Consider the following 27,617-nt stretch of genomic DNA (forward strand, 5'->3'; position numbering starts at 1 on the left):
TACAGAGTTAATACTTTCTTGTGATTGAGTAAATACTTACATCTTGAGAAAGGGACGCAAGCGACGAAGATGTTGCAGCGAGGCCCACTTCTCGTGGATCTAGTCCAAGAGCTGCGCCCAATTTTAAGGCGTAAATTCCGGTCAGTCGACGAAGCGACTGCAACCGAAGACGAAGTTCCGAAAGTCGTTTACGAGCTTCGCCGCGTTCTTCCAGCAACTGGTTAGCAGACTCTTGCAGAGACAATACGCGAGGTTCGCATCGTTCGAGATCACTGCGCAGCTCCCTAAAACGTAACATAGTTAGTAGGACAGTGGTCCACGGGTATTTCTCCAGTCCGATCTTATATCATCGCTGATCGTCTTTATCCGCAAAGAATTGGGCGAACTCACCTGAACTTGTTGTACTTTGCCTGGATGATGTTGTTATTTTCCGTTAGGTCGATGGGTTCGCTGGCTCTTATCGAAACCTCGGTTCTTTCGAGCCAAGTTACGAGTTCCTCGATAATACGGTGGAACTGCTGATTGCCCATGAGGGCTGTTTGCAGCGCCGATTGCCACGAGCCTGCTGCTTGGCAAACTCTGTCCCAGCGCATATTCGCCGTTGCCAATCTTTCCCGCAGTTCGTTTGCACGTTCTATATCTTCCGTGTGATCAGCGAGATGAGTTCCCACTATATTCAGACTGACGACTATGCTCTTATGACTGTCAAGATCGAGTAGGAATTCACGGTGGTCTTGTATCACGTCTTCGAGTTGTTCTATATCACTCGGCGGCGATTGCTGCTCGCTTTGTGTACCCTCTGCCAGCTGTAGCCACTTCTCTAATCTCCATAGATCATTATCAAGCTGAGCCCAATTTCGCCGCGAGCAAAGCGGGCATGTCAATCTTCCGCCGTCACTGTATTACGGAGAAGAGAGATGTTTTAACAAGAGTTCCTATGCGGTAGTATTAATTAATCATTTGCATGTTTGTTGTGTATTTGCACGGAGATTGTGGTGTTTCGTTTGAAACTGCGGATTATAATACATATCATGCACTGTTAATATTGTAAGCTGGTAAGTTAAAAGACTCACTGTTCGCATGGAAAAGAGTAATCGTCTGAGAGAGGAGACCTGGATACGAAGAATAAATTTTAGTTAGTATTGCAGTGGCGTTGAATATATTATTTTTGATCAGTTGGTTGATTAATATTGCTTAAAACTATTAAAAGCTGGAAAAAATCTGTATGATCGAATTCTCGAAGTGTATAATATTAATTGTAGTTAGAGCAATCACCGTTTGTAAAAAATTATAGCCAGACTTTATAGTGTGATCATAATTAGGCTGAAATGAAAGCGTTATTCTCCGTTGTTAATGCGTTAAAATAAATTCCACGATGAAGACTATCAGAAAATTTCAGAAGCAAATATCACGCCGTATGGTAAAGTACCTGATTTCTCTTATTTGCTGTTCTCGAGCTCGTGCTCGAATCAAAAGTTCCTCATATCGAGCTGTCAGTACTGCGACTTCAGAACTCTTCGCAGCTTCTTCACTCAGCTTCTCGTCTCCGACCAGCAAACCGTGTAAATGTCTGACCAATTCCACGGAGGATTGACAGCTTCCAATCAATTTGGCCTGGGTGAACAAGTACAAAGGAATAGAAATACGGCGGAAGAGACATAATGGTGGAATCCAAAAGTGCACAGAATGTAATTTGAATTTCATCACATTCTGTGAGGAGTTTCCATCACTTCGGTAATAATGATTCAGCATTAATACTAACCATGATTTTCGCAGCGGCAGGAAGACCCGGTCCAGCAACGGGATCCGGTGTGACAGTAACCTCTAGAGCATCAAGTGCGGCTCGACACTCTCTAATCGCACCTTCCAATTCCATGAGATAAGCGTCGCACGAGGTCATCCTAACAATTCTTGGCAAGGTGTCAACCTGCACAGCCGAATCTTGTTCAAATTTAAGTGTTTCCACCTGTATGGCTGCGTCGACTTCCATTTTCTCTTGCGATTCAACTTGAGCGGGGAGATCGGCGAGACGGGATTTAATGTCCTTCCACAAAAGTTGATATTCGTCAACAAGTTCCTGAATAGTACCGACATCGTCGGCGTGACTCTCCTCCATCACTTTCAACGCTAATTTGTCAGCCCGTTCTAGGGTCGCGTCCAGCGCTACCAATTCTTTTGCTATCTCTGCAAGTTGCTGCATCCTTTTTCGCGGAGAGGCTTTTTGCTCTGGAGTAGCCAAGTGCTGAAGCTGCGTCAACCGAACGTCGATTTGCGTCAGCGCAACGACAGCTGTGCCGTGAATAGTGATGAATTCGCGATAACTCTTCTGCTCGCTTTGCAGCGCAGTCAACACCGCATCAATTCTGGGTCGAAGCGCGTTCCACCTATCGATTACTCCACGAACATCAGCGGTCAAAGATCTCAAATTGTCAGGCTCCAAACCACCCTTAGCGAGGCGGCTGTAGTTCTGTTCGAGTGTCTGACGAGCGGGACTGTGAGCTTCGACGTCTTTTAACATCTTCTTGGCCTTCTGCACAGTCTTCGCAGTCTCTTTTTTCGACAGGTCATCGACATGACTTTCGAGCTTCTGCAATTCCGATTCGGTTTTTATGAGCCACTCTTCGTGTTCCGTTTTTAGCTTCTCCAACTGCTGGAGCAGCTTCCACGCAATCATGATCTTCCGTTTGCGTTCTGCGGAACCAACGCAAGCCGCTTTCCACCGTCGTTCCAAACCGTCCATCCCAGACTTGATGGCATCCGTGTTGAAGGATGCCTTCCAAGAGTCACAATCACTGAGCAGTATTTCACACAGGTTCAGAACCTCTCCGATGTTGCCGCTTTCGGCTTCGATCATCTTCTGCAGGACGTCGTGATCTTGGATCTTCTTGTCGACGGCATTCTGACTCCTTGCTTCAAGGATGAACGGCTCATTCAACTGCACTTCGATTCCTCCGAGCCACTGTCTTATCTCGGCTATTCGTCTTTCCAAGTTATTAGTCGTGTGAACCAGGTCTTCTATCTTGCTTGTCCGAGCTTTACTGGCATTCAACAACTTCGACCATCTCTCGTTGAGCTCGTCTAACGATCTCTCCAGTTTCTCTCTCTCCGTGCTGTCCTCTGCAACCTCAATCAACTCTTTACCAGTGTTCTGAAGCCAGTCCAATTCCCTCTGCTTAAGAGCCATTTCGGCTTGAAGTTCGGACTCTACCCTCTTCAGAGCCTCTTCAGGTTCATCCACAGCCATAGAGTCACAGTTCTGTATTCTATCCTCGGCATCTACTGTCCAAGTGATCAATCGAGATCGTCTAGTTTCCCAGCGGTTATAAAGGCCGCATCGTTCTCCTAGTCTGTGAGCAAGAAGAGCCAACTGATGTTCGAGGTCCCCGTGCTGCTGCCACAGAAGAGAACCGTGCTGGTTCAGGGACTTCATTTCGGAAGGACTCAGGCACTCCTTCAATTGTTCGGCCGTTATACCAAGCGCTTCAAGATCGGAGGTGGTAGCAGCCAGTTTGGCCTTGACATCCTGAAGCGAGTCGAGCTCTTGACGAGTTCGCGTTAGACTGCTGGGTCCAAGGAGGAAGGCGTTGTTCAGCGATTGGCTGACTTCTTGGAAGGCAGATGTGATTTTGGCGCTTTGTTTTTCGTGCTGTTCACTGAGCTCCTGTATCCGGACGACGAAGTCCTTCCAAGTTTCAAGTCCAGCCCGAATGTTTGCTATACGTTGCGTATTCGCGGCGTGTTCCATGCGCACCGAAGCGGCAAGGGCCTCGTCGCAGTTGACCAGCAGAGATTCTTGCAGGCCGGAAAGAGACTCGGCCTGCATCTCGCCAGCGGGTAATTTCTCCAAGAGGGAATGGATTCTCGCGAGGACCTTGTCCAGTCTTCGCAGATGGATGAACCGGAGCTGGAGTCTGCTCCTTTCCCTCTCCGTCTCCTTGAGCCAGGCCAAAAGCCTGTTCTGGTCATGTCTGTACTTTTCCCAAGCAGCGAGACGGTCTCGCACCGCGGCATGTCGTTCCATGATCTTTGCGAGAGTCTCATTGTGGAGATTCGTCAAGGCGTTAAACTGCTCGGCCACGGAGAGTTCGCGACCCTCCTCGGAATTCACGGTCAGCAAGAGGTTCTGCTGATCAGTTAGCAGGTTCTTGTGAACCTCGCACAGGTGTCTGTGCTCTGAGAGGCCGCTGTAATCCCCGGGGACTCCCATCGACAGGAAGTCTTGAACATGAGCGAGATACTCCTGCCAGAGACGCAAAGCAGCCGCGCCGTCCTGCGAACGAACCAATCGAGCCGACAGCCGATGATACTGCTGGAAAGTCTCTCGGAAGACCCTCTGCCATAGTTGCAGTACTTCGACCACGGAGGTTTCTTGAGGTGCAGTCTCCAGGGCTCGGTCTTTTATCGACTGCAAATGAGGCTCCGTTCGCGTTAACGCTAGGAGATGATTTCTGAGTAATTTCAGTTGCTCCTTTGAATCTCCATGACCTACGGCCGCGAGACTCTGGAATCGAGATAAGATTGTGTTGCGTAATTATTTTAACGAAAGACGTATTTACACATGGTAACGGAGTAAAAGTGAAACACTGTTTGGTAAATGTTTTCATACGGAGCGGAAGAAAAAAGATTCATCTTAAACTGTGGGGGATATAGCATGTCGGTAATCGCTGTTTGATCTTGAATCGGGCGATTGCAACTGCAATGGAAATTCTATCGGGGAATTCACGCCGCCTTCGAAACTCCAGTGTACGTTAAGTTATAGGAACCACAGCCACTCAGCTGTTGCGGATTCCGTGACCAATGTAATTGCCACTCAGTGAGCCTACTGACCTTGACATAACAAATTGTTTCGAAACTACAATTAAAATATAAGCGTGTGCCGGGGGGTATGATTGAGTTGTGCCAAGCACCAGAATCGCGCCAAATGCCCGCGCTAACATCAACGGGAAAGGCGCCGTGACTAATAACTCGCAATATCGTAAATCCACGCCACGTATACACGTTTATTCAATCTACACCTCGAAATCACCAATTAAGCTAAAAATCCACAACCCGTCTGTTTCTGAGGTACCGATGAATAATTGTTTCTTCATTTTGTTTTTTTTCAAGCAAAGTTGCGCTATATTCTCTTTATTAGCCGGTCCACTTTCCGATTGAACTTATTTTTGTTTACACGAACAAAACCATCCCAAGAGCCACACGTAGTAGACTGTGTCAAGAGCGGTACTTGTGCCGGTGACACCGTATCTGGATATATTCAAGAGAGCGTCCGAGGATACGATAAGCAAGATTTCTGACCACTCTCGAAGACTACTCTGACAAGAACGTAACGGGAAGATAACGATCTATAAACATATATCTACTTAACGTACAAGCTCGCTTCTTCCGGCACTGCAAAACAATGCAAATTGTTACACAAATCACGCACTTCCGTTCCAGGTTACAGACACGGGGGTTGGTGCCGGTATCATTTAAAGTTTACGTCGCTGAAAATTGCGTACACACCTGCTGGACAGAGTCGAGGAAGATCTTCGTATGGTTAAGATCACCGATCGCCAACTCCTGGTTCAGCGCTCTGGCGTCTGCTGTGTCGGCCAGAGTCGACAGGGCTTCCCTTACATCCTCAAGACGGCGACCCAGCGCCTCGACCTCCGTGTGTAAAGGGCCGCCTGCGTCAAGGCCAACGTCCGAGGCGATCTGTGCCACAAGTCCACGAAGTTCGGCCAATCTCTCCTTGTGTTCGGCCAGTGTTTCCTCGCAAACCTGCATTTTACAATTGATGAGAAAAGAAAAGACGTTAAAAATTGAACGAGGAGAATTGAAATAAACATTTTTTTCTGAAATTTATTGCAAGATTTCAACGGCATTAATTCAGTGACGCAATCGACGATCTGCAGATCTTTGTAGTTAAATTTCAAATAGAATTAACTTTGGACTAGATTTGTTAACAGTTTAATGCCCTTAATTTAAACTGAGGGAAACCCTGTTTATATAAACTTTATGAATTCGTTTTTCGTAATTTTGTGATAAATTGTCGCAAAAGAGAAGTTTCGAGAAAACGTGTCTGAAATTGCTACTTGTAATAAAATTAATTCAAATATATCCAAAGAATATCTTAATGCTGTTTACAAATGCGTAATAATTATCGTTTCTCAAGGTCCAATTACGATTCGACGAGTTATCGTTACGTATCAATGTTACTTGCTGTATGAAAGTACGTAACAATAACGGATATATAATATTATTACCCGAACGAGAGTGCCGATAGACGCTGTTCTTTTTTTAGCCGTCTGTATTATCGGTGCAGCTTTAAACGTGTTTGAGAAATTCTTTTCTCCAAACGTTAAGGATTCTCGTTTCAAAAGCTACATAATATTCTAATATCAATACTGACGCAACCGAACGATTCCGAGATCAACAACTTCTATAACCGTCAAGCATTATTTGTATATTATACAAAAATTCCACAGCAGCACAAAATGATGCCGATAATTCATACCTATATTCATATTCTTTCCTGAGAACGAAGCAAAAAATGTATTAAAACTTTCACTATATCGGCCGTAGGAATTTCCATTTCGTATGTAATACGCGGGAACTACGGCAGCTGCCGGTATTTTATATATTTGCTGGTATTTGCCCCGGAACAAACCAACTCTTGTGCGCGAGCGTGTGTTTATTGTGACTTTGAGGATATTTATAGATATCACCACGAGGTTTCAGTCTCCTCCGTCGCTCTCCACCAGGCTACAGGAGTGTTATAATTTTGAAACGAATTTCAACCGCGGTTGGCAGCGTATATGCATAGAATTTCATCGACAATCCAAGGATCTTTGCCGTTTCATTACTATCCGTATTTCGTTACAGTATGGATAAATTTTATATTCTTAAAATCGATCAAATTTAGCGATACATCGAATGCGTCTCATCTCCCGCGGTTAATTGAGAAAATAAAATAAATTCGAGCTACTTTCGTGCATATATGTCAACAGATGTTTAAGCAGGCCGTAGAAACCAGCAACAGCGACCAGATGGCGAATTACGCTCAACGGATTCGTGATGATTCGGAAGCATTTGACGTAATCGCCAAGTTACCAAGTGTGTTATTCGTGTTCGCTTAATTAGACTATATTTAATTAAACAACGATCGAGTATACAGTTAGCTCCTGATACTCAAGTAATGAGATCGGGTAATTAATCGGTACTTTAGTCAATCGGTCTAATGCCCTTTCGCTTGCAATAACACAGTATTATAGGTAGGTACTGTCTACGAAGTTAATCAATTTAATTAAAATGCTCGCTGCAACAACTAAGGACTCAATTTTCGTATTATATCCATGTGCAGGTACAAAAATTCTTTGCAAGTAAAGTTTGAAGTCTTTGTAATCGTAAATAACCGCTGCCATGTACGTTTATGTGATAAAAACTGAGAGACAAATTTTTAGAATATTAAATGCTTTTCCGCACCAATTTCTTGTACATGTCTGTACAAATTTTTTAATAAAAAGAAAGCGACGGTATAACGAACCGAAAATAAATGTTGGGTCATTGACATTTTTAGTCCCCGTCTATAAGCTCTATTCCGAACCAACTAAATTACGTTGAAGTACGTGGGCTATCATCGGTGGTCCGTCTCTCGTCTGAATACCACAGTTTTCAGAAACCTTCTCGTACAAAACAGACTTTCAAATAGTTCAATTTTTATTATGTAGCAAGCGCAGTTTTTCAGATGTGTGCAAGTTAAGAAGCTTAGTTCATTTCATATATCTGAGATATGACATGCGAGATAAGTTTAGTGCTGACTTAGCTAGAGAAATTGTTTAACATTCCAAGATAGCAGAACTAATTATACAACGTGCCTTTATCAAACATGTTTCTTCTTCTTTCTTATTTGTACTAATCTCTGAAGTGATCTTACAGTAATTGGGTCATGTTTTCGATCAATTGAAGCTGCAGACTTACTGCGATTAAAACGATTGAACTCCGATGAACTGTAAGTAAGGAACATTGCAGAAAAGTGAAGAAAAAACGAAAGTTACACGATACGTGCTTCTTAACGCTATTATACCTTTAGTTCTTCCGGAGTGCACATAGTTCGCTCATTTGCGGTAAAATAATCTTCACGTGCCGTTGACTGCACTTTGACGTTTCACTAATTGACATCACGTGGCCCTAAGCCACTGGAACGAAAGTGAGAGAAAGAGAGAGATAGAGATAGCGAAACACGTGTGTACAGATGCTCGGAAGGAACGTCATGTCTGCGCAAGCAGCATACCGAGAAAGTGGGCGTAAAATATAAGATAGATCCGACTGATTATATCCATTTAAAAACCCCGGACCCGGGTGTATTAATTTTAGCTGAGTTTTATTAGCGTGGGCAACAACAACGGGGACGAAATCACTGTAGCGTATAATGGAACACTGTGTTAGGATATGGATGCAAAAAATTAACACTCGACAGCCCGCCGAGATGAACTCATCGTCGAGTTCAGGCTCGGAGGAGACCAAAATTTTTTTCAAATATTCGAAAAATCCGGAAACGCCGATCGGCAGGCGCGAATACACACGAACGAAGGCTGAACGCGGATGTGTATCTGTGAAGCAGGCGTCGCGACGCCCTGGTCCAGACTGGCGTCTGGGAGGATCGATGCGCCGACTCCCTCGCACAATACTTCCCCTGTCGACTGTCGACGACCCCTCCGACCGACTCGCCGAGCACCCTTCCAAAAATCTTCGGCCATTTTTCCCGACCCTGCAGGGATTTCTCGTTTAGAAACAGGGGAGCCGTCGGAGCGATCTCACTGCGGATGACAATGGCTACGCTTTTTCAAATAACCGGCCGGAACTCTGCACGTGCCCGACGCACTTTTCGAGATGATGATCGCGCGTGCGTCATACGACGATCCCCCCAAAGCCATGCGGGATAATCAGTCATTGAAGGGGTCCGAAGGACCGGGAGGGTGGAGATCGCCCGAGGAAAGATAATGGTCTATTTCAATTTTATAATCAATATATTTAGAGACTAGACCCCGATGAAAATTCAAAAATAAATTATTGGAATTTTATTCCTAGTAAGAGACAAAAATACCTACGATGGGCAGTTAAAATTCAATACTTTGTTTTAGTAACTTTATTATATTACTAGGTGGTCGAGTGTTTATCTAAATACTACAGTCGTAAGTTAACAGCGATTGTTTTATAGAAATGTAGAAAGGAAGGAAGAACAAAATTATAAACTAAAAACTAAACTGACTTATTTTCTTTGGGAAAATTATTTCCCACTGATTCAACGAGACGGATTTTTTTTTCGCATTGAAGTCAATTCAGTATCGCTAAAATACAGCAAACTGCGTGCATTTTTTAAAACTATTAATCGAAAATGGAATTAAACAATTCCTAAAATTATAATTTCGACCCGCGACGCAGTGGCGTTCGATTTGTCAATGCCCGATGACATCACGTGCGCCCTGCAGCAGCGACAACTGTTCATTTTCCGACCATATGTCAGACCCTTGGGGTGTCGTGGGTTAGGAACAAAAACCGGCCATGAAGGCGAGCCGAGGAGCGGATGTACCAAGTCTTTCCGTAGAAATAATACACCCTGAGACGATTCATTTACAGGGGTTTCTTACGCGCGAGATTTATTTTCTACACCTGTATTCGTTTCGTTGCAAAATCGTTCAATTAACATCTATTCAAACTGACCATTTCTCACGAAGAATTAAATAAAAAATAATTTAAAAATATATCCCCAAAGTAAGAAACCTATTGCGAGATATTGTGAACAGAGGTAAACGAGTGATTGGTCAAAGCCGGTTTATTACGGTTGCAATCTCTATATTTTATTTTTAATGAGGTTCAAGAAACACTGCCTGATCTCTAGAGGCCACGTTATTAAGATAATCTCTCCCGAAGAGGCTGCACGCTGCAGATAAGAACTTGCGTCCAACGCGCTGACGGTAACTTAAAGCTGCAACTGAATTGACAACTATTATATGTATGCATCTTGAAATCAGCGTGCGTCACGCGTAAGTGTAAGCTAATCAAGCTACGCATGATCTATTAGCAAAGCCTTCCGCTTCTACTAACTTCCGGATTAACCCTAATCGGTCACTGAGTGTGAACCCCCCCGCCCCACGACATTTTTCAAACTTCTCGTAGAGTTCAGAAATAGACTTTCATAGTTTGTTTGCTCGAAATCACTTTTGTAAAAAAAAATTTCGTAAAAGTTTTTTATTCCGTTTTACCCAAATTGTGACGACGTTTTACACTATTTAAACAATCAATTTTGGTTAGGAATATTGAGAGAATTTTTTCAACGATCCTTAAATAATAACTAGATACCTTTTTAGATTTTTAGAACTCATTGTTGAAGCAGGATATCACTTTTTTAGAGCTGGGGTGAATTTCACCTCGCGTGAGCGTTAGACGATTCTACCAAGGTGTGACAATATTAGGGTTAATACGCCAAAAAAGCAGTGAGCGCAACAGGGATTTGTACGGTTTCAATTTATTACACTGCTATACTTCGAGCGCATCGGAATTTGCAGATCATTCGACGAGAATTATCGTACGTCTTAGATTAGGCGTGAAAGTTAATTTTATAAAAATCAAGAAAAATTCATAATATCAAGTTTTCCCTGAAGTAAGTATGTTAGAGCACGACGTAAAATGGAAATAGTTAAAGCGTCGTCTGACCTTCCCTAAATCGCACGATTTATGCCTGCGACAACCTTTGAGCCATTGAGTCATGGACTCGATTAGGACCGGAAACCGTTCACCGATGCCCTCAACCTTATTCACCAGTGCCAACTGGCAAGACGTGATTAAAGTAAAAAACAAACAATTCTTATTTGCATACATTTCGGCATCGGACCACCGCTGTGTATGTATCTAATATACCTCTGAATAGGCCAGTGTTATAAAAGTGCGTCATACGGTGGTAATTTTGGAATCATTCTGACTATCGATGACTCACGTTTCCAATGTGTTTGTGCATATACACAATTGACGAACACTAATGCGTGCGGTCGATCTGTGTTCGGTACCGACTCAAGGTTCAGTTTCGCTGTAATCGGACGCTGATCGCAATGTCAAAGTCATTCGCATAGGTTACTCCGTGACCTTAAAGAGGGGATGCCAGTAGACGGCTAACAATGTGGGTGAATTTTAGAAATTTGTATATCCCGCCAAGCAATCACTCGACTCGATTCGATTGGGGTTTGTTTTATTGAAAAGTAAAAGACCGTGGTGTATTATTTACATTTCTTTTTTTTCACGCTTTAAAATAACAATGCTTCCTACTAATTGATTCTAATTGAAAAAAATATCTCGACGAAGCTTGATCTATACACCCCAATTGAAATCAATAATTTGTTACGGTGCTGAAGTTAGTAACGTTAACGTAACGAACCATCAGGTGATAAAATAATAAATTCGCAACTTTAGAATGACTTTAAAGAACTTGGCATTTCGAACTAAGAGTATGTTTCCTTTATCATGGTTTACCAAATTTCATACATTCCTGAAAATGCGAAGTAACAATTTTTCCTAAACATGCATCGTTACAGTAACGTTACTAACTTCATGCTCAAAATTAATTGCGGTTATCGCGGTATGAATTTCTGGAATTCACCTACTTTTTCCACGTCTTACACTCGTTTTCAGTTACCGATTAATGAATAAAGCTAGTTCGTCGATTATGCAACTGATTGCCGATTAATCGCCACGTATCGTGTCAGAATTTAATTTTTTTCTTATCTCTGCCTATCTTAATTTCCACATACCTTGACTTGCTTCCTTGCTTCTTCGGGTGGCAAGTTGGACACGCTGCCCATTTGCGTGTCGACCCAAGCCTTGACAGCGGCGCTTGCGTCCCGATATTGCTGCCAAAGTCTAACGGCGTGATTATACTTGTTACAAAGGGCGTCTAGTTCCGCCCTCGTATCTTCCCAGGCCTGGACCGCCTCCTGGACGGCGGCTTCGACGCGTTCCCCGACCTCCGCCGTGCAGGACTCCCGTAGAGGTTCGGCTGCGGCCCGAAGTTCTCCAACAAGGGCCTCGCGAGCGCCCAAATCTCCGCTTAGACCCTGAAAATTTGTTAAGAAAATGTTGGTCAATTTTTCGGATTGGTCAGACGGTTTTTACCATCACTGGATTATGTTCTCCGACTAATGCTTCACGCCGGCCAACCGTTCTAGCCTTTAAAATAAACAAGGTCGCTGATATTTCTACATCGATGTTGGACTCGGAAGTCTATGTATGTATAGAAATCTGTGGCTGGAAGTCGGTTTCCGGCTTATATTCGCGTCTCTGTAGGCGATAAATACAACCAAAGATCAAAACAGTGGTTTTCCAGGCGGCTAGACCGGGTACCTACGTTATGTTATATACAATTCCTGTGCACTGCTTGATCGTAAAATCGCATCTGGTTTTGCTCTCGTTTCAAACAGAGATATTCAACAGACCGGAGTTCACTTGTGGCTATACATAGACGCGTCGAAGCAATGTCGATTTCAACTAACAGACGGTACAGCTTTATGGTCTGCATTCGCTTATCTGCACGTCTTGTATTCGTTCGTCTTCAGTCGAGAGAGGTTCACGCGATTGGAAGTATAATCTATACACCTATACATATATACATGTAATATGCATATGAAGATTAGTCTTTCGAGGAGAGAGTGATAAAAAATTTTAAATACACCATGCGTGGGTAATAAAATATCCCTATTGTACATATACGAGTACGTGATGCACTAAGGCACAAAACGGAATTTATTCTTATAATTATGCAAAAAATAAGATATCTAATTTTGCAGTAAATTTTCTTTCGCATAGCTTTCTGTCCTCGATTCCTTCTACAAATAAACTTCCCCGCTATGTAATGTCGTTGTAATACCGATTCTCAGTGGCACGCTATCGCACCGCTCAGAAAATGTTTTACAACAATTATTAGATTCCGAGCGAATCAGTTCTTGACGTATTACCCTTCACTTACTAATTCTAAGTGAGCCGGCCACTCCTAAAACCATTTTTTCAGATATCGGTTGAATCAATACGTACTTTCGTATCCTCAACGTTTCTACGCTCGAAACGAGTCCCTGTATCGCCGTACAAAAGGCACGTATCGAAGTTTGCATTCGGTTTAAGGCTAAGTAGCCACACACGCGAGTCTCTGCGTGTATGCAAAAAGATTCCTCCCGGCTCTGGCCCAAGTATATTAAAGTTAATTTTATTCCTTCATTCGTACTGGTGGAATGACGTAAGATTTTTTCACGTACAGCCAGGGAATCGACGCACGTACGATTCTGCCGACGATGGATGATTCACGAATTGAAGTATCAATAAGGATTATACTAAAGTAACAAGTTCGATTTGGCTGCCGTAAAAATATTGCAAACAATCGTACAACATATATTTGTATTCTTATAAACATTGAACAGTCCTAAAAGTGGAAAAGCGTACCAATAATTCAACGTTAATTTTTTCCTCCACTAAATTATGAACAGTAATTTAAACTTTCCTGATTAAAAACCACCTCTGTAATGATAATAATAATAATCACGATGCTAATTCTTATCTGCCGTGAAACTAAAATCTCATAAATCACAACAATAATACGCAGCATGATTTATTCAAGAACTAACATCATCCATCACGGACTTCCAATTTTTCATTTGAAACGGTGTTTTCTTCTTCTTTCTTTATCTCTAATTTTTCTTACCGGAGACCGAGGACTCTTTGGTTTTGAAAAATTTGCATAGTACGGTATAAAGTAAACGTAGGTGAAACTGCCGTTCTAAGGTAAATACTCGTGCGGGTATACCAAACATATTGCAGAGGTGCACGTGATGCTTTTTTACATGAATAGGAAGGTCCACGTGGCGACATTTAGTGACACCGTTCGGTCAGCGCGTAACAACTTTAGCGATTATGTCATTCCAAGTATAATTATTATTAACTGGATTAACAAACGGCACGTTGCAGGATATATTCACAAGAGATAATACCAACTATGAAAGAGAGACACGCGCGTTAGGCACCTACACAAATTTACACAAACATTCATTCCCAAGCAATCAACCGTGTCCATATAATATAATATAATAGGATACGAGAAACGTATCAATGAAGGACTCACGACGCAAAGTCTTAAGAGGATTTATTTTTCGCTTAGCCAAATTACCCGGGATTTGACCCAAATATTTTCTTTTCAGTGCGTAGTATTGGAAAAAAATTCTTACTATTACGTAACGAACAACGATACAATAAGGACAAGTGCGTCGGGTTTTGACTTTTAAAGGACGTGAATTAACGATCGTTCGTTACTTTTTTTTTCATCTAGGAAGATTTTTTTTTCTTGTTTGCTAGTTGGAAATTTTTGAACGTGAGTCAATGTATACGTGACTCGAGTTTCTTATCGTCAGCAGCAATTCACGATGAACTATAGCTACGGAGACTTCCGTTAGTGGAGCTAGTGCTAAAGTTAACCGAAACTAAAGCAAAGTAACGGCTTAACTATAAATAACCACCTCTATATCTATAAACGCGTTGCATTTCGCGGTGAGGAGCGAAGCTGCAAGTCGCATATTTTTTGTACTTTATACATCAAATCACGGTACAAAACGTTGGCTTGCAGTCGAATACGGATCTAAAATTTTACTCGGCGGTATATAATTCTGGCTATCCATTTTGCAACGTCAACGTTCATTGCAGCGTGATTCCCATGGAACAATGACGAGATTACCTGGGAAACTAGGAAGACATTCACAGCTCGCGTCACGACTCAGCCAATGTTTTACGGTTCAGTGCCTGTGCAGCAGGACGCGATGCCGGTTCGCTAACCGGAGGTGTAAAATCTGCGGACACCAGCTAATTGCAAACGTCAACGTCAACGAATAATTTGCATAATGCGCGGAATACGTTAGCTAATTTTTTACCTGCAATTTTTTGTATCCAAAGACCATCAAATATGCGGGTAGCGACTACGAAAATACATTGCATATAATTCTACAATAAGTTTAAACGAAATAGAATGAATGATCGTTCTCACCTAAATATCCGCCGTTCGATAGCAAGAATAGCAGAGAGTTCGAGATGATTGAGTGGCTATGTGCAACGATAAACAGTTTAGAACAATGCAGAGAAATTATGAAACCGAGACTGCAGATCTCAAGGCGTCTCAGCTATGCAGTCATCGAAGAAAACTGCGATAATATGCACGAGTAAGAACCTTGGCGTCCACGTGAACACGAGAGATAGGCGTTCTGCACACGGAAAATATGCAATAAACTGCATTAACGTATTTTTTAAACGGATTCACAATTACGTATATAACACTATCTTGTAATACCACGAGGAACAACACCAACGATGAAACGTAACATGCAAAACGATGTACAAACATTAAGAATTTGTTTAAACGACGTGGAGGTTCCGAGACTCGATCACCGGTGTGTTAGAGCGCGCGATCTTTACTCGCCCACGATTGGGCGCCGACTGGCGAGAAGACCGTTGATAGCACCGTGGCCGCTACTGATAGCATTCCGAAACAAATACATAATACGAATCAAGCCGCCCGTCCGATTGGTCGGTGCGCGTGCGTAGCCGGCGAGTTTTAACGTCCGTGAAACGGTCGGAAGTTGGATGGATGGGTGAGTCGTTGGTGTGTGCAGCCCGGCGAGGGCGTGGATCGAGTCAAAGAGTCTTATCTCCACGGCTCCATGCAAGTCTGACGCCTCGGCTTTTTCGTCCAAACTACGACGCCGAGAATTTCATTATATTCTGAGGGTTTGAGTCGCTCAAATTCGAAACACATTAAATAAGAATGTACGTGTAAACTAAGTTGTCACACATATTTCTTGTGCCGAAATAAAAATACTCTAAAAATTTGAAACTGTTCGGAGCAGCATTAGGGTAGATACGGCGTATAAGGCGTCTGAATACGGTCATAAGTCAAAAGGTTCCTTGTTTATGATGGAACTGTACATAGACCGTTTTTGGATAAGATAAAACATTACGGTAGCCTATTTTCTACTTTACCGGCATTTTGTGGAGGTATTATGTAGCCGGCTATTGAATGCCGTTTCTTAGAGCTTGGTTATCTTAGACTCCATGGTTATGAGTATGGTGTAGACTCGGAATAAAATGTTCGAAAAGCGCTAACGACATTTCAAAGTGCGACTAGTAATACATCGTGTTTTATGACAGAATTTGAAACAGGTTGTTATATTATTGGCCAACTATTTCACTCGTCGATTAACACCTACACGCTGGCAAGTCAGAAACGCCTTGAGATATGAGGTCGGCGTCAATTATAATGAACTGTTCATAGTATCTACGACTCCGCGATATTGATGTGTCAATGTGGCACATGATAGTTTTTTATTTGAAATCTATACGCGAATATAACGTACTATGCAACAGGAAAATGGTATCAGAATTCTTTTTCAAATGCAAGGGGCGAGGAGAATCGAGATGTATTTTTAATCCAGTTTCAACGTCTATATATATTTCACAAAGGTCATTGAAACCTGCTGCACCGAAGCCCAAGAATGCTTCGCTGACGATAAGCTGCGTCTGCAGTAACAGTTCTCTGTCGTTACAGAATTTGAAAGGGTTCGTTAAGCAATACAACGATTGTAAAGTTGAAACTGGCAAATTGGTAAAAAAACAGTAGTTACTGAACGACAATTTATTTACCCTCTTTTTAAGGTATAGAGCAAGAATTTAATGGGGTATTATAATTGGATTTATCCACGGATTCGATTGGATGGATTTTCATAAATTATTAAACGGCAAATAATACATAGCAACAATAGTCATTACACCGAACTCTACTACCCACCGAGCTCATTGTGTTACGAGCGACACCTTTAAAGTGATGTTCTTCAAGTGATAAAAAGACGATTAATTTATACCGATATCTTACCTCCAGCCGTTCGGTCGCCTTTAGCAGTCTCTCGTAGTCAACGGATCCCTGGACGGTAAGAAGTTCCATCATGTAATCCGCCTCCTGAACGGACTGCTGAACGACCTCCAACTGCCTTTCAAATCTGCGCCAGAGCCCGAGTCTGTTCCGAAGAAGAGTAAGGAGTCTTGCGCACCGGGATTCCAGTTCAGTGTGTACATCCTGAAGGTTGGAGATTTTTCTTTCAACGGCGAGTGGTGACACCGACACCCTGGTCCGCATCGGTAGGGTATGAAGAACCTGGCGTAGTCCCATCAGATCTTGCCACAAGTTGGTCAACTCCTCGGCGACGCCGTGGCACCGATCCACGCACGCCGCCACGATTTCACTACCTTGACCCTCGTTGCCTTCGCATTGGTCAAGAACGGATGACTGTCTCTGATGAGATCTACGAACCCGCGCGAGACCTCGTTGCAAGGCTTGCAAGCGCTCTCTGAGAAGTTGCGCAGCGTCTAGCTCCTCGCCGATCAATCCTTCGATGCGGCGTGCCGATGACAGCAGGACTCCGACCCGCTCGCTTTCTGCAGCCGGAAGTAGTCCTAGCCGGCCGAGTTCCTCCTGTATGATGACGACTCTATCGAAGAGAACAGATAACCGTTCAACGTACAGGTCAAGCTCTTCTTCGGTCTTCAGAACTCCATGGAAATCGTCGATGGTGACACGAAGTTCGTTCAGTTCTCGCTCCAAGAGCTTCAGCTTGTCGTTAACCGGGACGTCGCTCGACGATATATTTTCGGCAACGGAAGCTTGGATCGTGTTTATCTTTTCGGTAACGCCTTGCCAACGGTCTTGGAGCTCACCGTGGAACTGCCTCTGAAGCATCTCGTCTGACAATGGAACGATTCTAAGTGCCTGCTCGAAGTTGTTCTCAGCCTCGTTACGGATATTGTTGTGCACCTCGTACTGCGCTTTTATTTCCTGGAAGAAAGGAGAGACCTTGATTTATTTATTTATTTATTATTTCATCTCAAAAACCCTCTTTTGGCGGGGAATTCAACTACTCGAAAGAAGGACTCCGTGTATCCGGATCTTTAACCGAATTCGTTGGGCTCATATGTCACTGCCGCATCTTGTCTGAGGGGGTATATTTACTCTAAAAATACCAAAGTTGATGGTGTACTCGCCTGTGGCGGTGAGCCAAGTCTATTTTCAAACTTGACCTGAATCTATGAGCAAGCTCTTAACCCGTAGCTACATGAAAGAAAGTTCGAGAGATTTGGACACCGAGAGAAAGCTTTAAGTATTTACAAATACAACATAAATTCGTGAAAACTTACCCAGAATTGTCGCATGTTACCGCCCGATGGATCGTGGACAAATGCAAGATCACGTTCCGCGGAGTTCATCCAATTTTCCAATCGACCAACTAACGCTTCCTGGGTTGTCCAGCGATCTTTAAATGCTATGAGACGCCTCAAAGAAGATTCCACTTCGTCTTGAAGCTTGATGATAACATCCAGTGCCTCTCCATATCGATCTTCGGGGTCTTCAATTTGCACCAATTCTTCCAAGCTACGAGCTACTCCTAATAGCTGAATTAGACGTGCATGGTGGGTCGCGATGTCGGAGGATAATGACTGAAAACCATATTGCAATGAGTCACATCACCAAAAGATTGAGTACTGTAATCGAAAAAAAATTATATAATAATTCTTACCTGATAAAGCGAAATATACTGTTCGTAGTCAGACGACGTGACTGTTTGTAGGTCCGGAACCCGTTGGTGAGCAACTCCCAGCCATCCCCTTTCCTCCTTAAGTCCTTGTTCAAGTATAATCCATCTTGAAGCTGCCAGAGACATCTGCTGAGCGCGAGAAGCAGCCTGGTCAAGCAGCGTGGTTGCTTTCCTGTGAAGTTCCTCGTGGAGATCGGAATACTTTGCTCTTGTCTCTCTATCAAGGTTGCCCTCTAGAGATTCGAGAATAGCGCGACAGTGGTTCAAGTTGACGAAGAATTTCCGATGCTTCTGCATTTCCTCCTGCAGGTCTTCTAAGCTCGCGACTGATATTGGACTGTCCAATAAGTTCTCCGCTATCTCGGTGATCTGTGCAAATTCCTGCAACGTTTGCTCGTACTCTTCGGCGAGGGAAAGAAGTTGTAGCAGTCGGTCTCTCTCAATGCAGATGGTGTACTCGATGACTCGGGTCATTTCGTGAGCGGCGTAAGTGTCCTCGGGGACAATCTTCCCGGGATAATCCTTCAAAATTCGTCTCGCGGCAGAAACCAACTTTCCAGTCTTCCACATGTGACAGCGGTTAGTGTTATCAATTTTTTCTAGCTCTTGAAGCTTCCACTGCGTCGACGCATCACTCGCTATGATGATATCCAGTTGCTTTCGATGTTCGTCAACTAGTCGAGAGACGTTGTTAACACCATTCAGGAACTCGTCCCAGCGGATAAGTTCCGTAGTAGCGTACTTCTCTCCGTCATCGGTGACGTTTTCGATTGCCTGAACCTGAGACTGTAGAGCATCCAGGCACTCCATTATTCTTTCACGATCTTCTTCTACGAAGTGCACTTCGACGTTATTCCAAATAGAGTCCAACTCCCTGACACTTTCCTCGACATGATTGATTTCTTCTTTCAGTTCAATGAACGTTCGCAGGTCGTCGTGTGAAGGTCCGTGGGGACTTTCCCTACTCAGAAAAATTCTGTACTCCACAGACTCGAGCCAGGTTGATATGGTCTCAACTACTGTGATCAGAGTATGTTTTATAATGACTGTATCACTTTCTTCTTCGACAGCAGCTCGCAGCTGGCCCAAACCGCGTTGAACAGTTCCACTTAGTTCTTCGATGGATTCGGTCGTAATCACCTGATCCAGAGTTGCTATGTAAAGTATGTTGGATAAATGAGTGGTTTGTTTCGCATTTTGCGAGTTCCTTACACGGTCTGCTATGACTTTTGTGGCTCTTGTACGCTGTGAGACTTGATTTTGCGGAACACCGTATTCCAACGCCTCCGCAAGAAGCAAGGATGTTGGGCTAGGTGTTTTTCGAACAGGACTGTGCGATACTAAGAGTCTGTCTTCCCAGCTGGAGTTGGGACTGGTATCACGTTTTTCATACTTTGTACTCAAAGGCACAGGAACTTTGGATGTTTTTTGGTCGTCAATCGTGTCGGTATAAGATTTCACTTCCACTTTTGATGATGGTTTAGTTTTCGCGGAAAGCACAGATTCCGTTGGAGAAAGGGGTTCCTCTGTCGTATCCATTGGTTCAGGAGCTGTTACAATGCTTATAGCCTCTCTGATAGATTGACGAGAATCTATACCTACTTGGCTCGAATCTGGAGTTTTCGCTGGCTTAGCTGATACATCAGAATAAGTTGAGTGGAAAGTTGGGCCTTGAGATTGATCCGTTGATATTATCAGCTTTACCTCATCTTTAGGCATTTTTTCCGTAAGGCGTTCTTGGTGTGGCGAAATTTCTTGAGAAACTGACACAACCTGCACTTGGGCTGTATTCGGATCAGAAGACTTCAATTTCGCAATGGTAACTTTGGACGTGATGATTTCTGCCTCGGTTTCATATTTCTGCGAAACTTTACCTTGCGCTCTGATGGAGCTTAGGTCAATATCGGTCAATACTTTTCCTACAACGATGTTGCCCGGTTGTTTATTCGTGGCACATTCTTCAGAAGAATCTGGTGGCGACCCAGATCTCGTTTGATCGGAATTTTTTCTGGCTACGTCGGAATAAGACAATTTTGGTCGTGACTCAAGAGCCGTTGTAGGCTGACCAAATATTGTTTCAAGATCAGTTTTTTCTTTTTCTTTGGTAAATGGAGCCGACTCTTGTGCCTCATTTGTCTTGTGTTTTCTTTTCCTCCGCTGTCTTCTCCCTAGCCTGGCTGTATCATCTTCCAAGCTCGTAACGTTCTCCGAAAGTTCTTCGGTAATACTCGTGTCTTGCGACGTTTCTATCGCTGAAGCGCGTTCAAAATCTAGGAAACTTTGACTGGCGCTATCAGGTATTTCGATGGTGGCTTGGACGTGAATTTCGTACGAAGTATCCGTAAACGAGTCCGTCTCCGATTGCTGTTGAACAGGCTCTTCTTTTTTAGCAACGATTCTTGTCACTTCCAGTTCCTTTGTGGCTAAATCTTTCTTTTCAGGTGTACGATCAGCAGTTTTTTCTGGCACTATAGTTTGAGCACTAATATCAAGCGTAGTTGGAACAGCTTGAGTGCTTTCTTCAGAAGTTGGAACAAGTTCATGCATCTTAGTTTGTATCGACGAATCTACAGCTGTCAATTTTTCGGGGACAACAGTTTGCGACTCTCCTTCGACAGTTATCGTGGTTTTTTCGACAGTTGTCATGGCTAGTAATTCAGGGGCTTCGGTAGGCTCTGGACTTTGAATGGTGCTTGTTTGCGCAGCACTTTCAGTGGTTGGTTCTGGTGTCTTGGTCTGTATTTCCATATCGGAAGTAACTGCCGGACGCGGGCTTTCTTTAGGGGTTGTCTGCGTCTCGGAGGTATCGATTTGCATATGATCGACTACGTCAGTCTGTATGGTGGAGTCTTCTAATACAGGCATTGCAGGCGTGGGTGTTACACTGGTTTGTATGTCCACTTCCGTCGTGACGACAGGTTCTGGTGTGATAGTCTGCATCGTAGCTTCCTGTGATACCACCTTTGTTTCATTAGGCAATGGAGTTGTTTGCTGAACTGCGTCTTCCAGCACTGCTTTGGGCTCTGGTGAAATTGTTTGTGTCTCTATTTCATTGGTGGGCTCTCTTTGGATTGGAGAGGTTTGAGATTCTATGGTGATTCCTTCAACTGGAGTGGTCTGCACTTGAATGTCGTCAACCTTTGTCTTCTCTAAATCGACAGGGCTCGTTTGTACTTGCGCATCGTCGATCTCTGTTTTTTCAGGTTCAATCGGGCTGGTTTGAACATACGTTTCTCCAATTTCTGGTACCTCCACTGGAATTGGACTCGTTTGCATAAAAGCCTCATCAACAGCCACCCTCTCGAGTTCGATTGGGCTCGTTTGAACGTAGATTTCATTAATTTCTGGTTTGTCAGGTTGCACTGGACTTGTCTGCATGAAATGCTCCTCAATTGCTGGCTTCTCTGGCTCAATCGGGCTGGTTTGACACTGCATTTCTCCAACAACCGGCTTTTCAGGGTGAATAGGACTTGTCTGGACAAAGTTTTCCTCCAGGATTACCTTCTCAGATTCGAAAGGACTCGTTTGAACGGAGGTTTCCTCAGCACGCGGTTTTTCAGGTTCGACTGGGCTAGTTTGAACATACGTTTCTTCGATAACCGGCTTTTCGACTTGAATTGGACTCGTTTGTACAAAAGTTTCGTCAATCTTGGGTTTCTCTTCCTGTACAGGACTTGTTTGCACCTCATCATCTGCGGTCGGTGTAGGAATAGGCGTGACCGTTTGCATAGCCAAGTGTTCTATATCTGGTGTTTCAGGCTTACTAGTTTGATTGGACACGTCAACGGCGGGTTTTGGAGAAGTTTGCACCTCGATATTAATTTCGCTCAATTTTTCTGTCCGAACTTCTTGTTCCTCGTTGTCCGCTACTACAGGTTCAGGTGAAGTTTGTGCTGAGCTTGTGATGATTTGTGGTATTTCGGGTGACATGACTCCGGCTCCTACGTCACAAGTTTCAACGACAGTTTGCGTTTCAATCTCAGTACGTATCGGTTCCGGTTCTTTAGGTTTTATTTCGATTTCTATGTTCTCAACATTCGATAAAGCCTCGCTCTTCTGCCTACGCTTCTTATCCTTCGCATCCACTTGACTCGCTTCAGAATCAACAGGAATAATTTCATCCGTGAAGTCTGCTTCGTCGGTAGTTGTTTTAGGTACTTCTGAGTTTTCGTCATGCTTAGTTTTCACCTTCTGCTTCTTCTTCTTTTTCTTCTTGTTCTTTTTCTTCCCACCTTCGTCATCCTCAGCGGTAGAAATTTCATCTACCGTTGTTTTGTCGTCAGGTTCGTAACCGTGATCCGGTTCCGAGTTATCATCGCGGAAAGTTGAAATCAAAGACAATGGTTCTGTAATATCTTTCAAGTCCGGTTGCGGCTGTTCAGATTCATGTTTCGAAGAATCTGTCATCGGTACGTTAATATCGGTAGAATCAGCAATCGTGGTAGTAATGGAGGCGCTGGAGTCTTCTGTAACGGATTTTTCAGGGGTTTCAGGTTTATTTTTATGTTTTTTCTTTTTTCGAATTTTCCTACTCGTTGTACCGTCGGATTCACTTTTTTCAGAAGGCTCAGGGTACGTCTCGGTTTCTTTTTCAGTTGTCGGAAGGGTGCTTGTTTGAACTATTTTGTTGTGGATTACGTGCACTGTTTGTTTCTCTGCAGGGAGATTAATGTCTACGTCTTCCTTCACTATGTGATACGGAGCTACCTCAGGACGTTCAGCCTCAGTTCTTACGAATACAGATGAACCTGCCTCTTCGTCTTTCTTCTGTACCGATAAAGATATTTCAACCTTTTCCATCACTGGTTTGTACTCGGATCCGCAAGAGACTGAACTCAATTGTGGGTCTGTCAATGCATTCGCACGTTCGTGTTCAATGAAGTCATCGTTTGATTTATGATGAGTTACAATTTGGTAGGTGAACGTTTCTCTTTTATTATCTGGTTGCTCTGGAATGACAATATTCTCTTTTGTAGATTGTTGAACCTTATTTTTATCATCGTCAGCTATAAGTTTTGAAGTATCTTGCACCGGCTGAGTTTCAAGTACTAATGGTGTCGTGGATTCAAGAGCTTTAGGTGAATCAGGTATTTGGTGAACTGCCTCGATCGGTTCTATTACCACGCTTTCAGTCTCCATCAATTTTATTACTAATTTTTGTTCAGCTGTTGGACTTAGTTCTTTTGAAGGCTGTTTTTCAGGTGTTGCTTCTTTCTCCTGAATTCTGACGAGCTCATCACGGTTCATTTCTTCTGGCACAGGGATACTTTGTTTATTAAAATCTTCTACTGTGCTGCTACCTGCATGCTCTACTATTTCTACCGTGCCGGATACTAGTTTCGTGATTTGTGAGTCACCTTTACTAGGTGCATCGGACTTACACTTAGCGCGAGCTACGACATCATCCTCAGCAGTAGCAGTTTCTACGGATGGTTCGGTTTTTGAATCACCAATCGACACGTCATCGATAGGAGTCTGCAAAATTCGACATTTTTCAGTGTTGATTAACAATTGACTTAGACCAGCTGCTGGCTGATGGTCGTGTGCATCATTTACCTCAATGGGCAAATATTCCATAGCATGTTTCTCGACAACTGTGATCTTTGGAATTACATCTACCACAACAGGGGTTTCAGTACGTTCCGATTCCATAGTCACAGATTTAACATCAAACGAAGTTTGAATGTTCGATTCAACAATTCCTTCATCGTCTTTCGACGGCTTCTCAAAAGCTTGATCTATCATCTTGTTTTCTGCGGCTAAGGGGCTTTCTTCGTCACTACCTTTCTCCGATTTCTTCAGAACTTCTTCCGGCTTCGACTCGATGGAAGTAGGAGCTTGAATTGTCTCTGTAAAAGAAGATTTTGATGTCATATCTTTGGCAAATGGTCCAAAGAACGGTCCTTGCATCGGACTTCCCGGTGTAAGTGGCACCGTACCTTCCGGAAGTAGTGGCTGAGGTACCTGCGCACTGGCCTGGGCATCAAAGATATGTCTTTCAACTCCAGTACCTTCAGGAGCAAATGCAATACTGTTATCGATGATTCTCTCATTGTCATTTCTGGTTACGTTGATACTGATGTGCGGTATATCTTGCTCGTCGATTTCTACTTCTTCCGGTTCTTCGATAACTTCCTCAGTCGTTGTTTCTTTGCCGTCAATTATGGTAATCTTCCGAATGGTGCGCCTGGTTCTTCTGATCACTCGGCGAGTAACTTGCTGGACTACGGCGTGAACGCTCGAAGTGGTAGTTTGATACTCCCCAGATTCTACTGCCGACGGTTCACCTTCTATCGGTTTAAGCTGCAAATCCTGAATGTTGCCTTGGATTATTTGGTGCGAATGCTGAGGTCCCGTCTCGAACTCTTCAACGTTGATTTCGCCGCCCGGTGCACCAGTGGTAACGCGTCCCCCGTAGGACTGAGTCGTCGACAGTTCAACAGTTCCATCGGGCTTCGATCGCGTGACGGTAACTTGTTGGCCTCTCATGGTGGCCTCTGAAAAGGCTTGCGTAACCGGCGGGTTACCGTCCACTGCTGTCGACAAGGTGGTCAAATGTTGTTGAGTTGTTTGTTGGCTTGTTACCAAAGTGCGCCGGAGCTTTCGAACGATGATTCTCTTCGTGCCATCGGCGTCGACCACTACTTCAGTTGTCGTATCGTCAGGTTCTGTCAGGAAAGTTTCGAAGGCCTGCGGAGCAGCGTGCGATATGTTCAACTCCGACGTCGCGCTCTCGGTCTTCTGCGCGTCTTGGTACTTCATGTCGACCACTATGTCATCTGGCATTGACCCAGATTGTTCGCGTCTGATGAATTCTGAGCTCGTACTGGAAGGCACATTTTTCGTCGCTATTTCGATTACATCGTGATTGCCGTCCGAAGATTTTACGATTTTGATCGTCTCCTGAGTTTGGGCGTTGTCCTCGTTTCTCTTCACGAGTGTGCTTGATTCCGTTGGCATCGTTTGAGACGCGGTAGAGACCGGTATCTGAGTGGTGGACGTTTGTTTGGTGAGCTGAGCTGGTTTTTGAACAGTTGTTGTTATCGTTGACGTTTGTTTTGTCAGCTGGGCTGGTTTTTCAATCGTGATCGCATTGAGTAACAAGCTCTGACCGGTTTGCAAAGAAACATCAGCTTGCGATGGCAGAGAATGGGGCTCATGCTCTAAAGAGGAGTGAATCGAAGGCGCTGAGTCTAAAGTACCTTCCCCACGCTCGGACGCGTCATCTTCTGCCTCTGCCATTTCCTCTAAGTCCTCAATCTCCTATAATTTGGGAAGAAGATTGTGATTGGAAATTTCACTTAACGATGAACGTTTATCACTTGTTATTTTTTTTTAGTCAGCAGTTACGTATGTAGCGAGAAATAATAGAATTGAATTTGCAGGCAGATAGCGTGCAGTTTTAAAGTTTCAATATTCTATCGGAAAAGAAATGTGTTCAAACCACTCGAATGCATTGACCTAAGAGATCCTTCAATTCTTTTATTTCTCGAACTATTACTGGCTCAGTGATCTCGAGTACAGGAATTTATTCGTTGATTAAAAGGAAAAAATATCCAGTCCCGCACATCCGGTGCAGACTGATACAGACTGACACTTAGGTAGTGAGTTATACTTAGCGACGTACCAGAAGCGAGGAATTAGCCAAGACTTTATTTGGATTAGCATACAAAACAAATTACATACGTGCAGGGAACGTGATTGGCCTAGACGAACACTGTTCAAGGTCAATGACGCTGGTTGACAAAATTACCGATCAAATTAGATCATCATTGCATAACATACTTGGCAGATACTGAACCAGGTATATTGATTTTTACATGAGGGTTATCAAGCGCAATTTATGAATGTAATTTACATTTAAAATTTCTATCTTTTTTTGGAAAAAAATTCCGTGCCATAAAATCATTTGGTTTTATTCTCAAAATTTGCCACATGCGGCTACTTTTGAACGAGGATATTACATATTCATAAAAATATTGAGATCACAGAATATTGTATAAGAGTTGACTAAGTGACAAGTTAGCGAAAACGATTAGTAATGACTCACTGAAAATGACAAATTGTCGTCTAATCTACTGAGAAATTATGTTTCTGTAGTCATGGATTACATATTCAGAGATAATCTGTTCTGAAGCGAACATTATTTTATTTTGATATCAAACAGATTTCCGAGAAATTAAAATTTACGAGTACGTTATGGTAGTTTTTCTTGAATCTATCACAAAAGTATTTTGCGAGATTCGAGTAACAAATTTTCCCGAGTCATCGTTCACTTAGTTTGATTATGAATTGTGCTCTTTAAATATTGATAAAATCAGTTTTCGTCTGATTTTTCAATTAAGGACGCATAATATTTGCAGATCGGTAATAATGCAACATTTAACAGAGTATACAGCCGAGATTAAAATAACGATAGGGAATTAATCAGAAAAGTTTAATTATGTCAAAATACAATGATGAATTAACATTCCTTAAGTACATGCAACTCCTACAATTACATCTATCTTTTTACATTAACAAATATGTATAGTAAATATGAGCTATGATAAATGATATGCAGAAAGATACAAAATAATATACGTATATCAGTGATGGGATGGATAAACGATAATATAAGCAAGAATATACAATCTACGCAGACAATAGCGAGCAGTACTTAAATATGCAAATTTGATTCTACTGTACTGAATTAAACATCGGTTCTGAAAACGATAGTAAAGCTTCTTCTGATTGTTTGCGTACAGCGTAGACGAGCGTATAGACGCTGAAAAGCTTGATGGTCGACGCAAATAGAGATAGATAGATGAGAAGTAGAACCAATTACCGACGACTTAATTAAGGTTTTACTGCATTGAAGAATATTCCTGGAACATGCTGTGTGTTGTAAGTAATACCATTTGACACCATGATTAGGTACATGAAAACTATAGGATGATTCCTACATACCTATAAATTGTGATTATTTGTCATTCT

At 43.0% G+C, this 27,617-nt stretch overlaps 1 protein-coding gene across 5 annotated transcripts in view; it reads right to left on the minus strand.

The window, feature by feature from the left end:
- Msp300 (Muscle-specific protein 300 kDa) overlaps nt 1-27,617 on the minus strand; it is a 137,750-nt gene that overhangs the window by 2,457 nt on the left and 107,676 nt on the right. For 4 of the 5 annotated variants that reach the window (XM_046618534.2, XM_046618537.1, XM_046618538.1 and 1 more), the window contains 10 exons: nt 18,624-25,904; nt 18,244-18,543; nt 16,928-17,884; nt 11,784-12,086; nt 5,503-5,760; nt 1,763-4,501; nt 1,430-1,614; nt 1,074-1,112; nt 391-897; nt 41-284 (listed from right to left, as the gene is read on the minus strand). In XM_046618534.2, coding sequence (XP_046474490.1) covers nt 41-284; nt 391-897; nt 1,074-1,112; nt 1,430-1,614; nt 1,763-4,501; nt 5,503-5,760; nt 11,784-12,086; nt 16,928-17,884; nt 18,244-18,543; nt 18,624-25,904 — 12,813 coding nt within the window. The remainder of the gene's footprint in view (nt 1-40; nt 285-390; nt 898-1,073; nt 1,113-1,429; nt 1,615-1,762; nt 4,502-5,502; nt 5,761-11,783; nt 12,087-16,927; nt 17,885-18,243; nt 18,544-18,623; nt 25,905-27,617) is intronic. The other variant, XM_046618536.1, reaches the window with a different exon arrangement.

Source organism: Neodiprion pinetum, chromosome 3, assembly GCF_021155775.2.
Source record: "Neodiprion pinetum isolate iyNeoPine1 chromosome 3, iyNeoPine1.2, whole genome shotgun sequence".
Classification (NCBI taxonomy): Eukaryota; Metazoa; Arthropoda; class Insecta; order Hymenoptera; family Diprionidae; genus Neodiprion; species Neodiprion pinetum.